At 34.8% G+C, this 22,839-nt stretch overlaps 4 protein-coding genes across 12 annotated transcripts; 2 read left to right on the top strand and 2 right to left on the bottom strand.

The window, feature by feature from the left end:
* Positions 1–97: 97 nt before the first annotated feature.
* Positions 98–2,468, bottom strand: LOC117212367 (palmitoyltransferase ZDHHC23). 3 transcript variants are annotated; one of them, XM_033457150.1, is made up of 4 exons: positions 2,332–2,468; positions 1,286–1,988; positions 1,027–1,203; positions 98–689 (listed from the first exon to the last, which is right to left on the bottom strand). In XM_033457150.1, exons 2-4 carry the CDS (start codon positions 1,813–1,815, stop codon positions 497–499), a joined length of 900 nt encoding a protein of 299 aa, XP_033313041.1. In that variant the 5' UTR covers positions 1,816–1,988; positions 2,332–2,468; the 3' UTR covers positions 98–496. The 3 variants fall into 3 exon arrangements, with proteins under 3 accessions (XP_033313041.1, XP_033313040.1, XP_033313042.1); XM_033457149.1 differs by having other exon boundaries at positions 2,107–2,356; XM_033457151.1 differs by lacking the exon at positions 98–689 and adding an exon at positions 754–926 and having other exon boundaries at positions 2,107–2,356.
* LOC117212359 (lysosomal-trafficking regulator) lies at positions 2,336–20,065 on the top strand. 6 transcript variants are annotated; one of them, XM_033457124.1, is made up of 35 exons: positions 2,336–2,460; positions 4,576–5,087; positions 5,348–5,586; positions 6,668–6,753; positions 7,370–10,068; positions 10,151–10,216; positions 10,491–10,645; positions 10,722–10,963; positions 11,038–11,207; positions 11,287–11,808; positions 12,022–12,126; positions 12,198–12,507; positions 12,585–12,739; positions 12,826–13,047; positions 13,139–13,335; positions 13,411–13,860; positions 13,944–14,261; positions 14,335–14,451; positions 14,519–14,719; positions 14,791–15,051; positions 15,114–15,504; positions 15,578–16,011; positions 16,090–16,325; positions 16,397–16,731; positions 16,810–17,033; positions 17,109–17,270; positions 17,335–17,579; positions 17,651–17,717; positions 17,792–17,942; positions 18,028–18,168; positions 18,240–18,457; positions 18,529–18,880; positions 18,958–19,094; positions 19,164–19,399; positions 19,472–20,065. In XM_033457124.1, exons 2-35 carry the CDS (start codon positions 5,081–5,083, stop codon positions 19,944–19,946), a joined length of 10,326 nt encoding a protein of 3,441 aa, XP_033313015.1. In that variant the 5' UTR covers positions 2,336–2,460; positions 4,576–5,080; the 3' UTR covers positions 19,947–20,065. The 6 variants fall into 6 exon arrangements, 5 of the variants coding, with proteins under 5 accessions (XP_033313015.1, XP_033313014.1, XP_033313013.1 ...); XM_033457123.1 differs by having other exon boundaries at positions 11,986–12,126; positions 17,792–17,899; positions 18,009–18,168; XM_033457122.1 differs by having other exon boundaries at positions 11,986–12,126.
* Positions 20,006–21,926, bottom strand: LOC117212369 (ankyrin repeat domain-containing protein 49-like). Of its 2 annotated transcripts, XM_033457155.1 has the most exons (4): positions 21,791–21,926; positions 21,077–21,313; positions 20,842–21,002; positions 20,006–20,756 (listed from the first exon to the last, which is right to left on the bottom strand). In XM_033457155.1, exons 2-4 carry the CDS (start codon positions 21,222–21,224, stop codon positions 20,421–20,423), a joined length of 645 nt encoding a protein of 214 aa, XP_033313046.1. In that variant the 5' UTR covers positions 21,225–21,313; positions 21,791–21,926; the 3' UTR covers positions 20,006–20,420. The 2 variants fall into 2 exon arrangements, with proteins under 2 accessions (XP_033313046.1, XP_033313045.1); XM_033457154.1 differs by lacking the exon at positions 21,791–21,926 and having other exon boundaries at positions 21,077–21,496.
* LOC117212368 (radial spoke head protein 9 homolog) lies at positions 21,430–22,769 on the top strand. Its single transcript, XM_033457153.1, has 4 exons — positions 21,430–21,656; positions 21,722–21,887; positions 21,972–22,260; positions 22,331–22,769. Exons 1-4 carry the CDS (start codon positions 21,430–21,432, stop codon positions 22,489–22,491), a joined length of 843 nt encoding a protein of 280 aa, XP_033313044.1. The 3' UTR covers positions 22,492–22,769.
* The last annotated feature ends 70 nt before the right edge of the window (positions 22,770–22,839 follow it).

The raw sequence follows: 22,839 nt of genomic DNA, 5'->3' as shown, positions 1-22,839 counted from the left end.
CAAACGACTGTTATTCATTTTGCATTATTTTGTATAGGAAAAATGTAAATATTTATCATAGCTAATTTATGTTTAAACCTTAGATGTACTAAACATAATTGAGTAATATATTTTATTGTGCTAATTAGTACAATGGCCATTTTATCACAGTTATAATAAATATATAAGTGATGTGCGCAATAATAGAATAAAAATAGTTAAAACTATAACTGAGTTCAGCGCTCTTACATCATGATATGTTTTTATTAAATTTAATATTATGAGCAATAGCTTAAGAGTATTAAGTACATACCTTGTTATCATAAAGAAAGAACAAGGATAAGTATTAAAGTATATTAAAATGCATTGTGAAATAAATATCAAAGTGTGTGTTTTCACATATTGCTATGCCTGCTGTTTGGCCTCAATTGTTTCAATTTTTCTAATATCTTTTACATAGTACAAAGTATCACCTTCCATACAAAGTAAGTCTAATAGTTTAGTCTACATTTAATATCTAAGTTTTGCAACAAAATAACCGAGATACATTTTTTAACATTCCATGGTCATATGGACTTCCAGCTTCCAGAAGACGTCGTTCATTCGATGTTGTACCAAGGTAAATTAACCAAAGATGATATATTAAATAACAAACTACCACTATCCCAACAAGCAAGCTGTAGAGTGCAGAGATGAAGCAAAGGGCAATGCTGGAACAATATGTACATTATTATATTTAGATTGGGTACCCAAAGCAAACATTTGCATGTCATGTTATCTATAACTCTTATATTCTTAGAAAGCAAATAAGAGATATTACAATATTTATGACGTTAACACAAGTCTCAACAATTATCAATATCTTGTGATTATTATAGTTTGCATTGTAAATCCTTGGTATCTTTCCAGTTTAGCTTTCAGACTGAGTAATGGAAAGTGTTGTATTTCTGCAGAGTATAATTTTATACTCTGGATATCATTAATTTCAAAATTGTATATTCTCTACAAATTGATGTTAATATGAAATATTTTTTGATCAATACATACTCTAATTGATGATATACGTCGCTGCAATCATCTGGTAAAAGAACAGTACCAATAAGTATAAATGGATGACATACACTAGTCATAGTCAAATTAGAACCGTAAATAAAAGCTATAGCTGAGAAGAATAAACATCCCAAGTACCATCTTAAATTACTTGAACCTATACAACAATCCAACCTAAAATATAAAATATATATCTTAAATATATCTGTATTATTACGTAAGATAAAATCTATTTTTATCATAAAGAGAGTTGTACCATTTACAATGATATTCTCTATTAAGGATGCATGTCTGACACATTCGACAATGATGCGCTTTAGGAGGTGTTCTTCTTCTACATGTAATACAAAGTTCTCCACTTCCTTCGCCAAGCTCTAAACCCTGAGTTAAACTACCTTCTTGAGTTGCAGAATCTGCATTTAATCTAGTCATGTAGCCGCACCATATACCACCCACAACACACATTATAAATACTAGATTCTCTTCTAGCAAAATTTCTAGTAATGGTACAACACTAATTTCAAAGATCAGCATCAACATAACTACACTGGTAATTGTCCACATTAAAAAAAATTTGGTACGTAGAAGAAATCTGAGGAAGTTGTGATGCAAGTAATACACCAATATTGGTGTTGCAACAAATATAATTATAGTACATAACACTGTTTGCGCGGCTATTACTGCCAATGTTGGGACTGCAAATATTGGTATCATTGCATCGACTGAAATTTGCTTAGCACCAGCTCTCCAACCACAGGGATTCCGTAGCCTTTCCCACATAGTCATTTTTTATCAATAATTATACACCAAAGCAATAAGTTTCCACTTGCATGGAGGATTAATGGAAGAATACCAAAATAAAGGTTAGAAATGCTTTACGGAACGTTGTTCCTTGATGAATATAACATTTCAAACTGACATTTGTTGAAAATATCGCGCGTAAGCACGGGCGGCAGCACCTTTTAAAATAATAGATATAATTAAATCACTAATTATAAAAATTTTCAATTCTTCAACTATCTACTCAAATGAAATTTTCCTTTAACAAGGAACCATTGTTTCTATACGAATCAATACTTTTCTTTTGACCAAAATTTTCTTATCAAATAAACGGTAGATCATTTTACTTAAGAACAAAATCAATTGATACAGTAAAATATTTTCTAAATCTCGTATTTTATTTCGCTACTACGTATTGTTATTTTTCGAAAAATATTGCGAAGAATGACACTTCTGACACTATTTTGAAAATGGCGCAAAAATCACAGGAAGAGTAAGTATAGTAGTGTTCATTTCCAGTACCCAGTGGCATTTGCCGTATGTAATGTGTACTTTATGCAAGAACAATGGTGTCAATATTGTATTCCAATAATTCAAAACTGTGACTAATCGTTCAAAAATTCTTTCACGGATTCCATTCACTCAACTCAGGTAACAAATACACCATAGATAATTGAAACAACCATTGATGCTTTTCTCAAAAGCATTGCCAGTATTGCTATTGTCACTTCGCCACCTTGTTTTACGTGTTCGTCATTCTCCTACCTGACATTTGCTGTAATTCGTTGCGCATGAAACTGCAAACGTGAAGCGCATGGCGGGAATATGACGCAAGTTGAAAATAAAGCCAACTTCAATGGGAAAAAATTGTCAGAAAAAATTAGAATATCTTAAATTATCAACATTTTATAAAAACATCGAAGGTCAACTCTTATCTCGGTTTAGTACTTGTTATTTGGTATTTAACACTCTCGTTGAGATTATAGAAAAAGTCATACAGTTATAAAAATCGTTAAATGGAAAATATACAAAATTAGCGAAAGTAAGTACGACTTCCTAGTGAAATGAAATTCTTTAATCATGAAGAAATGTAATCATCGTCGAAGAGGATGATTTGAAAAATAGTTTCTTAATCAAGAGAAATATAAAAGTCAAGGCCAGGATAAAAAACTTAATCTATGTTGGTAAGGCAAAACGTAACATTAATGAGGTTACTGCCGAAACGGGCGCTCAGATGAATGCTATCATACATTACCGTTAGTGATTAAGTTAGTTGATCAATGCTTTACCAAATTTATTTTATCGATTCATGATTACACAACGACTCACCTTTGAAAATTTGTAATCACTTTGAAAAAATAACACACCTTATTGTAACCTAATACCACAACCTTATCTGTTATACTAAATATCACATTATAACAAATGTATTCCACTGACACACGCGGTACAAATATCGATTGGTTTTTCGCGAAGAAGAAGACTCAGACGAACATTATTATCGCACTGTCGAGGCGAAGCTAATTAAAGAACAGTGGGGTAGAACGCTATTAAGATAATCATACGGCACAATAAAGAATCGTCTATACAAGTCAAAGATTGATCAATTACGGCTGCATGGTTGCTGCCTACTGGAACTGTTTTCAATTCATTGCACGTGTTCGAATTGTTTTATCAAATTATCATTGTTTACCAGACTCTCCTCTCGCGGCTTTTAGCACTAGGTGGGAAGGAAACATGGTACAATTCGATAATTATAATACTGTAAAATCATTCGATGCCGCTAACGTACATATTTCAATGTATATATTTATGCATATGTAGTACATGTAATTTCAATAAGATAATAGTGTTAATTTCGTAATATGCAATATTACGAAGTCCTGCGAATCGGAATATTATACAATATCTACAATAGAATCTAGAGCATTATTTATATTTCTTACGTTTCTTAATTAGAGAGATAACATACATATATGTTAGTCAACAAATTCAAGGTTTACCATTATGTCCTACTTGTATAGACTTGTACAGAGGTAACTGGTTGAATTCGAATAACCGAGATGAATACGTTATTTATTTCGTGTTTTTTACCTGTCTCTTAGGATTACGTTTTTCGTCGGAGAAAGAAGCCGATTGTTGGCCTCTTTAACCTGCGGAAGGCTCGTCTCTAGCCTGTCCCTTCCTTATATCGCATACTGGACAGTTCGTACGTGGATCTCGATTTGAAGACTTATCAAAATCAGACGGCAAAGCAGCCTTGTAGTAGCTCGTTAATGTGTCGCAAATTTGCGACTTCGGTCAAAATATTTAACCACATGCGGTTCGATTTTATATATTTCGTTCAAGTAAGATAATGAGATCCTGGCAAAATTGGTGAATACTTGAATATTTTAACAGAAAAAAAGAAAGGAGGGAAGAAAAAAGAAAGAATTCAATATAAGCGAAAGTAACTGCATAGAATTGTATAGCTGCATCTATCGAATGAAGTACGTGATCTAGTATTGTGTACGACGCGATTACATTTGGGGCACTGTTTACGTGTTGTTTCGAATTGTCCTCTGTCTATTTATATTATCGATTGAAAGTAAAGTTTCGAGAACGTAAGATCAATGACCATCACGTTTACTCCTAGTAAAATTATAATAAAAGGAATAGGTCATATTTACTTGACCGGAACGAGTGTAGATCAGTCGATGAGGTCATGAACCTTGGTGGTGGTAAACTCGGTGGTGGTCTAACGTATGTTTCCGATCATTTGCTTAGGTCGAAGATACATTAAACAGCAATCGGGGGTATTGACAGTCTCGTTTCCGCTGGATCGATTGATTGGTGGGAACTTGGGGGATTCCACGATGGGAATTGGAGAAACGAGTCGGAGAAAAGATAAGTAGATGCATTCTCGAGCTTCGTTCAGCTACTTTGGTACAGTCGTTCTTCGAGGTATAAGAACGAATCGTGTTATGGTCGAGACCAAGCGATAAGGAGGTAACGTCGTGTGACTCCAAAGTAAATCGGTTGATAAGAAGTGGCCGATGATCGTAGACCCGGGTTCTTGTACTGTTGTGTTAACAACTGGCGATGAATTGTGTCACCATGTTCCAGTGCTATTGGTAGCGGTGATGTTGGTTGTGGTGTTGGTGGTAACGGCGACGTGCAGCGATCTATGAATCCGGGGTTACTGCTCTCTCGTAGGCCGTACTTCGTGGGTTGAGAAGCTTTCAGGCTTCCCGTGGAAGGCTAGGAACTGGTCTGTCGTGGACTCGTGGGGATGTTATGTAAGCTGTACTTGATCGACATAAACGCATACAAAGACCGTATACACAGACGCATGTATGCGAGGAGCAACCTCAACTCCCAACGCAATACGTGCTGTAAGCGCGAGGTGTTTGAAACCGCGGAGATCCAGCGAGAGGATATTTGTTCAGTGACGAGAGTAGCAACGCGCTAGACGCAGCGATTCAATCAAATGCGTGCAGATTTTAAGCGAACGTCGAAACGTATAAGGCATAAACGTATAGACATCTCGATATTTCAGGTGATCGGGTTGCGTGTCCTAGCAGTGATCCTCGAAGATTACCCGAGGACACCTTTTATCCATGGTTCAGCTTCGACGAGCTTTTGAGCTATGAGGAGGATACCCGGTTGAGGACAGAAGACAGGGAGGAAGACGACGAAAAGGAGTTCGAAGAACGTCTAGTAATGTCTTCGGTTTCGACTAACAAACTGCAGATTTTGTGGGATCATTTCATTCATGCAGAACCGCAGAGCTATGAGGTACACGATCCCTGCATCTAAGAATTTCTATCCACCACGATTTCTTCCTTATCCCTTTTTTTCACTTCGCCAAAGTTATAAAGACGAGGATTCAAATTTGATAGATCAATTGGCACATCGAAGAGCAGAGGAGACTCTAACTAGCCAGATTAACTTGCAACAATATCAATTTTATCTTCACGTAACTATATCCTTTCTCTTTGGAATATTCTATCTAAACGGTAAAAACTTAGTCAGTGATCATTTTTATTTAAATGTACTTACCTCATCTTGTTATTCCTTACCACGTTTCACTAAGCGAGATTTCGTAATCATCGTCAATCATGGCTAAACAGTACCTTATGTTGGTCTCAAGATGACTTACAAGTCACGCGTAACTTATATGCTTGTCGATATTTTTTCGCGTGTATCGGAATAACAAGTGATCCTCTGTCCCATGTAACGTTAACACTATCGATTTCTTCCCATGTACTTAGAAAGTTGAAGCAACTACAGAAAATTTGCATCAGACAATTCATATCAGTAAAATTCATGAATTGATAATCGCTTGCCTCTGACAAAAAATACGATGATGAATGTTTGTTTAAATACAAACTCGAAATAACATAATATGCATTCTTGCCAATTATGCCATTTGGTAGCAGAGCTATCGAATTGTATAAGACAAAATTAAGATATTTGTGTAATTTCAATCCTTATATTCTTATATTTTGGTCTCTGTTTCTATCGAGCCGATTATTTTATCAGGCATACCGCGGCACGTGCAATAATCATTTTGCATTTCGAAAATTAAAGAAAGCAATATCTTTGTTTTCTTTTTTACAGAATTTAGTACTTTATATTTACTATTTTTTCGTGATATTTGTATCTCTGTCGTAATATTTTTCTTATTGTTCGATCAAATCTAGAAGGTATAGTGTTGCTAAAAGAGAGTTAATTATTTATATTTATTTAGACTATAGTAATTAGCATTTAACATCGGACTTTTGATAATCTTTTGTTTTAATTTTTTTATTGTGATTCAATGGCTTATTCTATAGTTAATAAATTAAATTATGAATTGCGCGTTTTTTCTGTTTAGAAATCACAGTGGTTGGATATATTCCTCGCGGAATTTCTTGCCCAAATAAACGAAGGACGAGATGTGAAAGATGCTCTATCGTTTTGGTAAGATTACATGTCACTTAATTAAATTTCTTATAACTGCTTAATTTTATCGTACGGTAATAGTCGAAATAACAAATACCTTTCTCTAAAAATATTCACGTTGTAGGAGAATTAATGTAAAATTAATTTATTATTAAATTATTTTTTATTTATTGAAACGCAATGAAGAAGTAACAATATAGATTTTTATAACGACACAGTGGTCGGCCACAATCTGAAAATATGATCTCATGTCTGTGGTTTTGATTAACGTAACTTTTTACGTTTGTACGTCTCACCTTTATTCCGTTAGCGCGTGATCACTTTCTAGCGTTCACACATTCTTTGCAAGAATTACCTTCGATCAATACCTTTGCCAGTATTTCGTCAAAATAAAAATTACACCTTACTAGAATTTAACAAATTTATTAATCACAAGTGTCACTTAATGCCCTGCACACGATTGTTTTTTCGTTACCGAAATTTTACTTGATTTCACTTTCAAAACTTCCCTCGGAGATATCGCGTCTCTCATTGAAAATAAGATTGCATACCTGTATGAACGTTTCCACGATAACCCGTATCCGATGGATAAGATAGAAATATAAAATACCCAATATGAAAATATCCATTCCAGTTCGGTCGGCGGTGGTGGTGTATCTACCCTTATAGCCTGCGAGCTGCTCTCTGATGTTCATGAACTTTGCGCAACGAGAATCGACGGGGACGAACTTGTTAGACTGAGGAAGTATTTGGCTCAGGATCGTGGTTGGCGTTGTTTGGCTGTTCTACAATTACTTGGTGTTCGTGGACTTTCTTGTGGGCGAGAATTGGTTGCTCTACTTATAGCTTTGTATCCAATTGTCCTACAAGAGGAAACGAGTAATAAAGCCAATTCTGTTTCATTGAACGAATCCACGTATTCTTCGATAGATGGTACCACACGTAATCCTTATGTAAAATTTTACTGCAACGACGACACCGTCGACGCGGTAGATATCGTGTCGCATGTAAAACACAAAAGGACGAAATTTAACCGATACGATGTTTTCTACGAGGGCAATGTATCGTCAAGAAGGAGAACAAGTCGTAAACATAGTATCGGTACCAAGGTGCCGGTCCATTGCAAGCAAAAATCATTTGGAACGTCCGAAGCGCGTCGCAACACACCGGAAAGCGCGAGCAGCGAATCCGAATTGCTGACAGATGGTATGGATCAGGCACGATCACTCACGCTCAAGATCCGCCTGAATCCTATGGATTTCGAGTATTTCACTTCAGTTGTCAGAAGCGACGAGGAACAGAAATGGCAAGCAGCACTTTATGAGCTTCCTATCCGACCGGCAAAGAAAACACCGAGAGATTACATAGATGAGCGGATCAAGGATGTTCTAGATGCTAGAATTAGTAATTTTGAGACGAGTCTTTTGATTATTCAATTGCTTCAAGGACTACGAGATTACGATACTCCAGCCGAACAAACACCGGCTGTACAAGTTCTAAAATTTGCCTTGGATACGTTATGGTCCCTACAATTCAGTATAGACGGTGTTAGCTTGACTGGCACTGAATGTGCTACGTTGAAAGCTGCGGCTGCTAGGCTTATGCTTACAGCATTGGAACGCGTATTACGAGCAAATGAACCAACCACCGCTGTTATTCACAATGGTTTATTGCCTATGACTTTAAGATTACTCGAGGATGCTTGTAGCAAGCCTGTAAATGTTTTTTCACCGGAGGAAGGTTCCCTTTTGCAAGAGTTCATTTTTGCCACCATTTACGGAATAATAGCATTTCTTTATTGTTTGCTGCACCAACAAGGTAGCGCAGTAGAAAAATTGTCAGACTTTTTAGAACTGTTTCAATTATTTACGGAGAGCCAGGATGGAAAGCTGGTGGAGCGAACAATTTTTGCGATTGTTGACCTGCCGAGCATTGATCCGGCGAGGTCAGTAATCCGTGCCAAAAAGATCATTGATATGATAGGTGCGCTAACGAGTGGCTTGAAGTCCGTTCGACGTGATATTTCGCACGTAGCTCATTGCAACAGAACAAAACACAAATCCTGTATCAATGACGTTCAAATCCATCACCATTCGGATGTATTTGGTGCGCCTTATACTCAGCCGATCGTTGGCGCCGTTATGAAAGAAGCATGTTGCATTTCGTCTCTTCTTATGATACTCACTAATCTTCTCAAGCATTCTCATCCCTTCGTCAGCGAGTTGCAAGTCAGATTGATCAAAGTTTTTACAACGGCAGGAACGTGTTGTTGTTTTCCACCCAGAATACTCATGACTAGTATCATCACTCTTTTAAAGAAACGAGAACCGATAATTTATATCCCAGCCGTGACATTCCTAGAGCGTATCTTTTTTAAAGAACTCGGTGCTTATTCGGAATCAGAAGTATGTACCACCTGTGACAGACCTACAACATATTCTTGGGATTTTCTGGAAATGTATGCAGATTTATTGACGCCGGATGATTCAAAATTATGCTATATTGTAATGGCTCATCTTCTAAAAATTGGGCCTTCTTCTAAATTACAGATTAGACGGGAATTGCTTCTAAACATTTTTTATCCAACCTTTTTGAAAGCCAAAATCTATTATACAGCTAACAAAGGAAATACTATCGCAAAATTTCTAATTCAATCTTGCCTCTCTGCGATATCTTATTTGATAGTAAACATGCAAATATATGAAGGATTCAATGAGATTAATGGGTTGGAAAAAGTATTGACTTTGTTACCAGACACAACTTTCACGAGAAATGTCTACGCTCTCCTAGAAGTCGCCATCATTGTCGAGATCTGGAAGACGACTTACGTGGAATCCGATCTCTTAGATACGGAGAAATCTGCCCTTAAATCTTTGTTCGATTCCCTTGAAAAGGAAACGAATGAATTATTGGATATTTTAGACAATTCGGCGAATACTTTTGTCGATGAGAAATACGTAGAACAAGTAGCAAACCAAATTCCTCGCGTGGAATTAGACGATCAGAATGTTGAAGGAACAAGTATTATCATAGAAAGTGATAGCTTGCAGGAACAAAGTGACGTGAAGGAATCGATCAATACAACTTCATGCCTTTTAAAAATATGGGATAATTCTGAGATTAATAATGCATCATGCTCGGAAATTGACAACGAAACAGATACAAGTAAGAAAATAAATCTGTATCAGGCTAGTGTCGCGTGGAGGACCGCAGCTGGAGTAACGCTTTACAGTCCAAAATTTCGAACTCAACTGTCGCTACATCCCGTGTCACAAAAATCTTCGCAGCTTCTTATAACGCTGGCTACACATATCTCTACAGATAGCATCACAGGTATATTCTAAAAAAACAAAGAACGGATTGTACCATATATAAAAATATCTGGATTTACATTTACATACTTGTCTCCTTTTAGACACCAATAAATCAGCGCATAGACTCTTTGAGGCTTTGCTAACGTGCTGTCTAACATCCCCGTTGTGTAAGTATACTTTTATATAATGAATGTGAATCATAGGTATTCCAAGTATGCTTCCGTTCCACATGCTCTTTCGCCGTGTGCAGCTGCAGATTAAAATCCCAATAAGCTATGTGAATTTATTAGCCGTAAAAGCAGTTCACATAATACTTGACACCAGCAAACATCTCGACCTATCTACTGTTCGTTAAATCTCTCTTTCATCGCGTAGTATTTTATCGTATGTGCATGTTTTATATTGTCCATAAAGTAATATATGAAACAACGTATGATACAGGTGATTGTGACATAATTATGGAATTAGGAAGAGCGCTGATGGACGTAGGAATTAAATTGGGTCGTGGATTAGCTGTCATCGTGGAAATTTTATTAAAAGTTTCTATGTTAAAACCAGCTCAAGAAGAAACTATACCGCAGTGTACTCGTCCTAGGGTAACTTTCATACTATTTCATTTATTCTAAATTGGACTGATTCATTTAGTTATCTGGGTACCATTTTTCGTTGCAGTTACCGATTATGACATTGGACACGATACCAGATTATGCCGCCGATGATAGTAGCACGGGTGAATATGTTACAGCTGATGATGGTTACGAAGCAGACGTAGAAGTACCAGCACAAAGCTTACATAGTAATTCCGTAAAAAGAAGTAATTCCTTAGGACCGGTAGTTGAGCCCAGAGGTCATGCAAATGCACATCCGGCATTATGCCTATTGGCAGTAGATTTATTAATTCATTTCAGTAAACAGTAAGTATTTGACTGTACGAAATATGGAAACTATACATGTGATAACAATATTATAAATGATATTTCTTTCGCAGAGGTTTGGATGCTGAGAAAGCATGTATTATAACCACTGGCTTAAGAAAAGTTGCAGTCACATGCAGAGAAAGTGCTTCGAGTAGTGCCGCACTTGCAAGTTCAGGTGTAATCACAAAGATGTTAAATGGCTTCAGGGATATATTTACTAATAAAGATATCCAATATCAAGGTATTTTTAATATATAAACTATTTTATAGTATATAACATACCGATCCTGTTTACAACATTACATAATAAAATATTATAGATCTACAACATGCTGTGCTAGAAGTATTTACTTTGCTAGCGACACAATCGATTTCGCCCTCAGAACTAGTCATGTACTTGTCTTTGTTCAAAGTTGATGAACCACCTCTACGATCGTTGTTGGAACCGCTTTTCCATCTAGGTTTAGCTGCACGTCCACAACCAAATTTTATCATATCTTTTCCTGTACCTTCTGATACGAAAATATTATCGAAAACTCAATCGGAGGAAGTATATAAGAACTTGGAAAAGGTTGAAAATCTTGTAAATAATTTCCGAAAAAAACATTTTACATCGGGTATATGCAGTCCATGGTCTGTGCATGCAACGTGTCTACCAATTGGTCCAGAACTGGCTTGGCCAGTTTGGTTGCATGGTTGTTCCGCCTCTATGTGGTTGAGAGTTGAAAGAGGATTACCCGTTAGTAGCAAGGGAACAATGATTAATACTTCACCATTACTCGATTCAGATGATGAGAGTTTGTCCGATTGGGGTATTCTGTCCGACAATTGGAGTCGTGAAGGTTGGTAAAGTGGTTTACTAAGAACTAACAAATAAATAAATAAATATATATATATATGATCAATTTAATACTTTCTTCTAAGATTTTTGCCACAAGTCCATCATCTAACTTTATCAAATGTAGCAATATATTTATTATTTTGTATTCAATGCATGCTCTACACATTATCGTGGAAAGACCAATCGATGTCTGATCTTTTCTTGGGTACATCAGTCGTAGCAGGTTCGTCATCTCCACCTACACCAACATCGATTATTCATTTGATGTCTATCGGATTTGAGACTCTGGTGCTTGAAACGTGGTTGGATCTTAAATCAGGTAAACTATTTTAAATAGACTTTTAACTTTTAGTATGATTAGTGTATTTTATTCCTTTTATTATATTTCAGATAAATTAATTTTACGATTAACTCGGCCAGACGACAAAATGAATAGAACAGTTTCGGAAACATCTGTAATTGGTATGCTTTCTTCTGGTCGGTGGCATCATTTAGCATTGAATTTCAAAGACACAGTTTTAAATAAACGCAGTGCGGTGGTTAAAGTCGTGCTTTGGGTAGATGGGTGGAGAGAAATCAATGCACAATTGCCATTTGATGGACTGCTAGTGAGGAAACCTGGCACCACGTGTGTTCTATTAGGACAAATTGGATCCAGCACTATCGGTGCTTGGTATCTTGGAAATTTAATGGTATTCAGGTGTGCATCTTATGAGACATTTAACTACTAATTAATAATTATATCATGTGTATGCAATGTTAAAAATTAATTTATAGATGTCCAGTATTTACGAAGGAGAGAGCATTATACCTAGCAAGTCTTGGCCCTAATTATACTAATCTTGCGGAATGTACTTTAAACATAGAGAATCCAGATTTTACGCAACTAATTGCATCTGGCGCTTTAGATGGTGTACGAGAAATACGATTTGGTGAGTACCATAACAAAGACATAACATAAAAGAGAGGGAGAAAGAGAGAACGAGCGAATAGCCAATTATATTTTTATCTAATATAGAGGGAGGAAAATTTGATACAAGTCGAAGGAAATCATATGGCGGAACGTACTTAAGACACGCTATTGAAACTAAAGTATCTGAGACCAAAATCGATTGGGATACAGTTATGGATGCTACAAATTCGCAATTGGCTGAATTGCAAGATAATCTGCTTCTTAGTTATGAAGCTCAAAATCCCAATATTGTTCATTTATATCCTCAGGCTATTGCAAATCCAGCTGGTAGGTTTATTACTTCGTAAATTTATATTTGTTAATTAATGCTTGATAATCATTAATTCCTCTTGCATAAATATTACATGCTTATTTTTAGCTGTGGTAAGAAATCTATTTCCGGGTCAACCAGGTTTTAGAGTTGTTTTCGCACCGGAACATAGAGTTTCACAGCAACCACCTTTATCTGTGACTCCGATACTTTCTGCTCGATTAGAATGCCAACAGTATAGAGGTCTTGTACCCGCTGCCATTTTAGTGGGTGGTGTACCTATATTTTTATATTTGTTCGCAAGAGTAAGCATAATTAAACAGAAATATTTGATGCTATCAGTTATGACTACTTATGGTCATCATTAAATGAATTTACAGGTAGTCGAATTAAATTCTAACGAAGAGGAGCAAGCATTAGCTCTTTCAATAGTTCTGCAGCTAATACGGAATGACTCTGAACTTTTAAATCAGTACCGATCAGAAGATGGAACATCTTTAATCCTATGCATTTTAGAATCACCTCGATGTCACACAGGTAGACACATTCTGAAAGCAATGTTAGATGCAGCTTGTGATAGTTCGATCCTAATAAAAGATATCGGCAGCGGTAATCATTTAGTCTCACAAAATTGCGAAGCTGTGATTACGGATCCAGATTTAATCAAAGGTGCATTGACCGCATGGAAAACATGGGCAAAATATGATACATTAAATTTGCTATTGCAAGCATTGTTATTATTATTAAGAGATCAACATTCACAGCGTGAGTTCAACGCAACTCAATTAAACAGAGTCGGAATTGTTGATACCATTTTAACACTATGCAAAGTAATTTAATACTTTTTGTAAATACTGTATTTTATAATAAATATACTAAAGAATTCATAAAAATATCTCATTGTTTATTATAGGAGCATTTTATGTATGATGAGTTTGGTGCTGTACTTGATTCTTCAACAGGAACTGCAGTAGTTGAATTGATTAGGGCACTTATGGGAGCACCTCCAGAATTTGCTCATATAGTAGCTATTACTGACTACCTAGTTCTGGTTCATCAAGCATCTGAAACTTATATTACACACTCAAGACACAATATATATTTTTTGTTACCACCGATTGGAGAAAAAAGAGTTGTAAAAATTGCCGCTACAGTAACTTCCAACTCTTCAGATGAATCCATAGAAACTATTGAAAATAGTAAATTGGATAAAGGCTTAACAAATACACAGGTTCGTATTTGTTATTAAATAGGTTGTAAAATAAGTAATAAAAGATAAAATTCGATTGACATTACTTTTTTAGATTCAGAGAAATAGAATGCCTAAAAGAAAAGAACGCCGAAATGGTCCTCCTCAAGATACCAGTGCTGGAGAGGATTCAGGAATCGCAGCTAGTGATGGGTCCAACCCTCTTAGTAACGTAAGTATGTAATTAAGTCTGCTGTTTATTAATTATAATCTACTGCAAACTCTGATTTTTTACATAGGAAAAACAATCTACGTGGATGGACGAAAGGAAAGCTTGTCAAGGTTTAGTTTGTGAAGGACTTTTATTACTCCTCCGAGATGCAGTTAGGGTTTTACCTGATAGCCAAGTTGGTTCGGTTTTGAAACACGTTTTAAGAGCTGAACTTTTACTTGTACTGGCTAATAATCCAGATACTAGAGTTCGTACAGCACTAGCTAAGGTATGATAGGATGTAAAAAGGAAGTAAGTTCTATTTTCATTCAAGTATTATAATAACTGGTTAACTTATAGGTCGTACAAATATATCTACAACGTGCTAGTGATGAGGAGGTCAACAAATTTATAAAGCAAAAATATTTTATACATTTAGCAAATCAAATAGCATTATATCCTGGAAGTGAATCATTGGTAGTTGCTTTAGAAAATTTAGCTTTACGAGGCCCAACTCTGGCTGCAATGCCTCCATTAATGGCTGTAATAGCAAAAGCAGCAGCTACTGAATCAAATGTAGTTAAACCAATCGTATCATTTATGACTGACATAATTGCAAAGGTACGATATCGTAGTTCGGTCTCATTTATTAAACAAAATTAATTAACAAAATTTACTTTCAGAATCCTACTGCTTTGAGAATGCTTTTGGAACAAGGTTTGATTGAATCATTAGTTCAAGCATTAGTAGGAAGTGCTCATAAAAGTGGTTCTACATCTCTTCATCGAGATATTCATGTACTTTTTGTGGCCATTGCTACAAAACTTTTGGAATCTCCAGGAAATCATCAAATGCAAGCTGTCCTAGACTTGCATTTGATATTAAATCATATGGAATTGAAAGAAAAATCTCACTGCATTAAAAATAGAACATGTATATCAGTTGTAAGAGATGCACAGGTAGCACTTTTTGATGGAGAACTCGACGTGCTTATAGCGAAAGTCTCAAATCAATCGAGTTTCCGATTACGTAGTACAGCATCGTATCTAGCCTCAGCTTCCCATATAACTTCAGGTAGTACTTGTATTACAAATAATGAAAAGATAAAATTTCAGTTTCTTCACTTTATCAGTATTATATTTTTTAGTTTTTACAACGTCCAGTGAACAGAGTGACCATGGTTCTCGATCATCTAGCTATACGAGTTTACATACACCTTCCATTGCAACCTTACGCGAACCAGGCAAAGGAGAATTGCTTGAACGGTTTCGCATTGTTCTCAGCCGTGCTGTTGAATTTATAACAGCAGCTGATGATTCACCTTCTAGCAACGAGTTACAATTAACTAAAAGATTGTTTTCAATACTTTTACATGGTTTTTGTAATCCACTACAAAGGAAAAATCATTGGAGCAGCGGATGGTCAACCAGACACGCTTTAAGAAAATATACGGCCAAATTAATGGTGTGGTTACTTGGACCACATCAAAGTAATAATACGAGGATTTTTGCTGTTAGATCACTAATGGAAGAGCCGAAAGCTCGTGAAATTCTGTCCTCTCTTTTGGAAGTTCATCCACAAGTGAGTCTATCGATTAATCCATATTTATCTGTTCTCTATTTTCTTATATGTATGTTTCAATGCATTTACATATATCAGGTAGAACAAAAGTTCGCTGTCTTCTTTTGGGATCTCTTACAAAGACGAGATGAGATGCCTAGTGCTGATGCAAGGATATGTATAGAATTGAAAGAAGCTTTGAGTATATGGGATTTAGCAAAAGGAATAGAACAAGCTAGTCCTGGGATATGGAATGAAGAATTAGCATTGCTAAGGCGAGAATTGATGAGAGATCGAGATATATGGATCGACAACAATCTTCCTGCAATTCAAAGGTAAGTAAAATTAAATAGAGTGTTATATTTTTTATTCCTTTATTTTGCAAAATATTTTTCTCGTTTATTAGAATTACCAACAGATTTGATGTACTTGCTAAACAACTAACAGAAAGTGCAATGGCTATAACGCGTACTGTCGTGGAAGAACAAAATCGAGAACGTAAAGTATTAATGGAAAGACTGAAACATTCAAGAGCGATGGAAGCTCAAGCAATTGCTAAATGGAGAGATTTAGCAAGACGTCTAACGCATGAAAGAGCCCCTTGGCATTTTCCAAACAGTTATCCAAGAAATTGGGAATTAGATCCTACGGAGGGTCCTGCTAGAGTTAGAATACGATTGCAGCGGTGTCATTTAAACATTGATCGAAGATTTTTTATGACCGAATATCAAGATAGGCTAGGTTTGATCGCTATTATTCTATTAATTATTTCCATTCAATTTGTTTGTATTTACATAGATTTCATTTTTTGGCGTACAGATGCAGTAAAAAACGAAGCCCCTTTATCTTATTTATTTACGAATAATCGACAAGATGCAAATGCTACAGCATTAATCGAGCGACTGCATACTAGTGAAAGAATACGTAAAATGTCTCAAGCCAAAGTAGTTACTCCTAGAGCTGAATTATCTGGTGAAGTTCTTATTGGTGAAACATGTCTTTATTTTGTTCCTGATAATCCTGATGTTCTACTGCACACAGATGTACGATTCTGTTAATCCTTTTATTATTCTATGAATTCATTATTATACATTTAATTGGATACATAATAATTACAGATAGCTTTAGGTGGCTTGGATTTAGCTATGGTGGGTGGAACAGCTTGGCGCCTTGAAGATATTCGAGAATTGCATCGAAGAAGGTATCAGTTACAGGAAAGGGCTATTGAAATATTCCTCATTACAGGAAGAACTTACTTATTAGCATTTAATTCTTCAAAGGTACATATATCTTATCTTAAAAATAAATACTATGTAATTCTTCATAATGATATTTAACTTACAGGAAAGAGATGAATTTGGAACGGAATTATCTGCTTGCAATTTACCGAGACGAATACCTGGTGATGATTTAAGCGAAGCTATCTCGTTGTGGCGAAGTGGGGCATTAACAAATTGGGAATATATTACTTGTCTAAATAAATTAGCCGGTCGATCATATAATGATTTAATGCAGTATCCTGTATTCCCATTTGTATTAGCTGATTATACAAGTGAAAAAATTGATTTAAGTAATCCAAAGATTTATCGGTAAGTATAATAAGTATAATACGTAAAAGTATGATGAGGGAAATATTTACGAAAAAACAATTTTTTTTTAGAAATTTCAAACGCCCTATGGCTGTGCAGGATAAAAAGAATGAACAACACTATATAAATAATTACAACGTAAGTGGTTTAATTATGTTTATAGAAAAATATAAAAGAATATTGTTTATAATATTATTTACCGTTTTATATAGTATCTCAAACAAGCTTTATCGGAAGGTTTAAACTTAATAGCGTTAAATCAAGAACCATTCCATTACGGATCGCATTATAGTAATTCTGGAACAGTTCTCCACTTTCTAGTAAGATTACCACCATTTACTAGTATGTTTCTATGCTATCAAGGTAAATTAAAGTTGCTTTTTAGATGTATGTATACATTACTGTTGAGATTTAATTTTCATAATTCAGTTTATTTCTATTTTTGAAGACGATAATTTTGATATTCCCGATCGAACATTTCATGCACTGGCTACTACATGGAGATTAACTAGTTGCGATTCAACAACAGATGTGAAAGAATTAATTCCCGAGTTTTTCTATTTGCCTGAATTTTTGTTGAATTCCGAAGGTAATATAGATAATTATGGCTCAAAAAATGATATGTAAGTTAATTAATATTCAAAACAAACTTTGTTAAAGGATTTAATTTTGGAGTTCGACAAAATGGTAACCGGGTTGGAGATGTTGAATTACCGAAATGGTGTGGAGGTGATGCACGACTTTTTATTCTTGCTCATAGAGCAGCATTAGAAGCAGATCTTGTTAGAGAAGTTCTCCCTTATTGGATCGATCTGGTATTCGGATTTAGGCAAACTGGTAGACCAGCAGTAGAAGCTATAAATGTTTTCCATCCTGCCGTATGTTGATACCAACATTCATGCAATCATATTTAAAAGTGTAATTTAAATTTATGAATTTATTTTTTTAGACCTACTATGGATTTAATGTTGAACAAATAGCAGACCCTTTAGAACGTCAAGCTTGGGAAACGATGGTTCGAACGTATGGCCAAACACCAGCGCAATTATTTACGGTTGCGCATCCTTTACTGATTCAAAATCTTGCAAATACAATAGTTCATAGTTCATTACCACAAGTTATTGATGGTGTAGATGGCATAAAATGGGGAAACTATGTTGGTGCTCCTGGAAATGAACCAGTTTTATGTTGGAAACATAAACATAAAGCACCATTAGCATCTTTAGTTCCTTTAATGACTGGTGATGTTTTTGGATTACCTAGCTATACTACTTTATTACTCGTTTATACAAAAGAGAAGGGTACATATCATTAATTTCATGTACAACATTTCAATAGTCACATTTGCAGAACTAGATTGTATAATGTTTCTTTCTAGGCACAAGTATGTTAAGTGGAGCATTTGTATCAGGAGCTGCTTTAGTATCATGGAATGGCACAGATGGGATTGTAAGACTAAAATATAAAAAAGAGCAACCACCAAGGCCATTAATTAGATCTTCGGGTCTTGACCCAGTAAATAGATACATTACTATTTTCTGGTACTTTTTTGAATTGCAAATTACATAACATAATTTTTTTTAGATTACAATCTTGGGATCAGCTCCAGATTGTGGACAACTATGGATAGGTCATTTATCTGGTAAAATTACGGTGCATACATACGCAGTTGTAATAAGTAAAATTGACTTCACTTTAACACCAGCATCTGTACTGTTAGCTCATAGAAGTAGAATAACAACAGTGTTTCTATCACGGGCATTTAGCATTGCTGTTTCAGGTGACTCGAGTGGTGTTATTGTTATTTGGGATTTAAATAGGTAAGTATTCTAATAAATAAATAGATAAAAACATTCATATAGCATCTAAACTTATTTGTTATCCTTTTGTAGTTTAACATACATAAGATCCATATTCTGTGAACAGAACTATCCTATTCGTTTACTATCGATTAGCGAAACTCTCGGAGATATAGCAGCTACTTATGAAATTCCTAGTGAAAATACATCTACCAGTCAATCCGAATTGAAAGTATTTACTATCAATGCAAGGGCAGTTGGATCTATTTTATCAAGAAGAAGAATAACAGCTCTTTGCTATAGCAACGCACCAGAAGGAGTTTCTGTAAATGTTATTGCAACAGGATTAGACAATGGTGTAATAAGGCTATGGAGTAGTTGGGATTTAAGATTAGTCAGAGAAATTATAAATGGTATAAAAGGATGCGGAGCAGTAATTGCGATAGCATGGGCTTTAGACCAACATCACTTATATGCTGTAACCGAAGATTTCACTATTCTCATATGGGAAGGATCAAAACGTTTAAGCAATGGTACTCCAAAATTTGTAAATTTAACGTCACTCTAATGTAAATAAAACTAAAATGTATTTTAAGTGCATAGACAACATGTAAATGTTAAATATTGTTCAACATATGTTTTCATTTTATTAAGTATTTTATAAAATAAAAAGGATGTTTTTTACAATTATGACACTAGTGTCACATTCGTAATAATTTTGTATTGTAATTAGAATCACATCAAACTCCTAACATATCACACAATCATTATATTTGTAGTTAGTAGATAAAAATCCAACTGTTGAAGTATTATTTTCCTAAAGTTTTCAATACAATAACTTTCATGATCTAATAACATATCAACATTTATGCTTTTATATTCTGTTATAGTACAGTAAATACAGACTTATTAACATATTTATAAATGTACTGATAGTATATTAATGATATGCTTACAACTTCTAATTTCATAAATTTGTTTCATTCATAATATTGTAACATGTGTATATAAACATATCTAATAAACATATCAAGCAATAGATTCAAATAACATTTAAGCAATCTTCAATAATTTCAAACATTGGGTAATACTTCCCTGTTCTTTTTGCAATCTGTTCAGCTGTATCTCCGCTTGAATTTACCAATCTTGGATTTATATCTGGATGCAATAAAAGAAGTTGCAAAGCAGGAGAATTATGAGAACTTGCAGATACTAAATGCAAAGGAGTTTGATCTCCTTTACTTCTGGCATTTATATCTGCTCCATTTGCAATTAATACCATTGCACATTCAACGTTATTCCAGCAACATGCAGAATGTAATGGTTGCCATTCATCCATAGTTTTAGCATCTATCTTTGCACCTGCTTGAAGTAAATACTACGAACAAGATAAAACAGTGATGCACTTATTTACGAACACTTTTGTCAAAGAATAAATTACGTTCAAAATGTAATATTCATACTTCTACAATTGCTACGTGATTGCCATAACATGCTCTATGCAATGGAGTGTAACCATCTTTGTCTGTACATTCTAACAATAGCGGGTTTTCCATTAATAATTTTTGCACTTTATCCAGCTCGCCATTCTCCGCTGCAGTCAGAATTTCTTTTGCATCAGGTTCTATAAAACATATATACATGTTACAAAATTGATGGTGAAAAATTGTAATACACAATTCCAAATCATCAGCTAACCTTTTGCATTACGTTCAGCCTCTACTCCATCATCGTCATCTTCCCATGCACTAACTTGCATACGTTCACTTCGTGGTTGACTTAACATTCGATCACGGATTGCTTCCAAATCCGTCAATTGATCACTTTCCTCGCCGGATGATGACATTTTTCTTTCATTTCAGATCAAATAAACAAGATTATGTGAAACGTTCTTATCATATATTATACGGATCCATCTACTGGAGTATGAAGACACTGCTTATACATAAATTAAATTCGATAAGTTTTTCAGATGCGAAAATCATCTCATTTTTTCGATTGTTTTTAAAATGTTTTAAGACTAATTTATGATTTCGGTACGATAAAACGAAATGGAATGTCTAAAACTTTTAGAAACTCTAGATATCTTTGGTTACGCTGGCATATGCGTGGGAACAGAAAACTCACAGCTATTACAAAATTCTCTCATAATATTGCAACAAGAAAATCATTTTCAAAAGTGTTATTATTGGGGTAAAATCTATGGGGTTCGAAATGATTATCATATTGCGTTTGGTTTTGAAAAAGATTGCTTGAACGATCAAGTATATTACTACAGGTAAGCTAACATATCAAAACGATTCTTTAATAGAGCATTTCAAAAAGATAGAATATCTGAATTAGTACGGATGGCTTAAATTGGTTATTACTACCGAAAGCAAATAAATGTGCACGATTCTTGACACCTCTTACAATTAATAAGTTCGAAGGGGATCCTTCTATAGCCACCAACGTTTATAATGTTAATCCTCCGTTCCCGCCAAACGAAGATCCCAAAAAGTATTACGACGTAAGTCAAAAACAGTTGGAAAGATTAATTTTTGAAATTAATAAGAGAAGAATGTTTAAAAATCAATAATTCTTGATATGTTAGGGCCCTATACCAAAAGAACTGAAAGAGGAAGACAGATTGGCAGCTACGATAGAGATAATTAGAGAAGATGCCATCATAATTCCTCGTGGTGCATGGTTTAAGTGTCCCAATGGGAACGTAATTGAAAATTTAAGTTTCGAAGGACTCAGTGTTACAGATGCTTCGTATTTAAAATCGTATTTGCACGCTCGTTCCCCACAACAAAAATGGAATACCAATTTACTTACGAGACCTGATTATAATTACGCAATAGATTTTTTAGATACAATTGATATGGATGTGCCATCAGGTACTTGATTAGAAAAATTTTAATAATAATTTTAGAAAGTTATTTTTTTCTTCCTAATATATTTTATTAGGATGTTGGAATCTACAGTTTTTACATGGCAAACAATCAGTGATTTTACATAGTCTCTTTTGGCCTGGAATGACGTTTTATCATAAATTACATAGTCCACATTATGGATTTCTTTACTTTGGACATGGGAAAAAGAATATGGATATTGTCTTTATGTTGTAACTATAGTAATAAAAAGTCAATAAATTCAAATTCATGCTTTTCCTAAAATCTATTCAATCTTATTCAACTAATGAGATTCGTTCGATTCCTTTTTGTTTTCTATGACAACCAAATACATATCTGCAATCACTACATTCGATATCAATTTTTTTTACACGTAATTTACGGTATGTTATAATATTTTATTCGTTAAGTTTACAAGTAACAGCAGTACTAAGAATGACTTCAATCGGGGAAATAATTCTTAATAAAAATGTCCAACATTTCAAATTGTAACGCGTAAGTCTCGTTAACATAAGGTTATGAACGTTTTCATGGTTAAATTACGTTAAAGTAAAAAATGAGTGT

The sequence above is a fragment of the Bombus bifarius genome, unplaced genomic scaffold, assembly GCF_011952205.1.
Source record: "Bombus bifarius isolate JDL3187 unplaced genomic scaffold, Bbif_JDL3187 scf7180000008288, whole genome shotgun sequence".
NCBI classification, from domain to species: domain Eukaryota; kingdom Metazoa; phylum Arthropoda; class Insecta; order Hymenoptera; family Apidae; genus Bombus; species Bombus bifarius.
The sequence above is the reverse complement of the archived record's forward strand: the minus strand, read 5'-3'. Positions and strand labels throughout refer to the sequence as shown.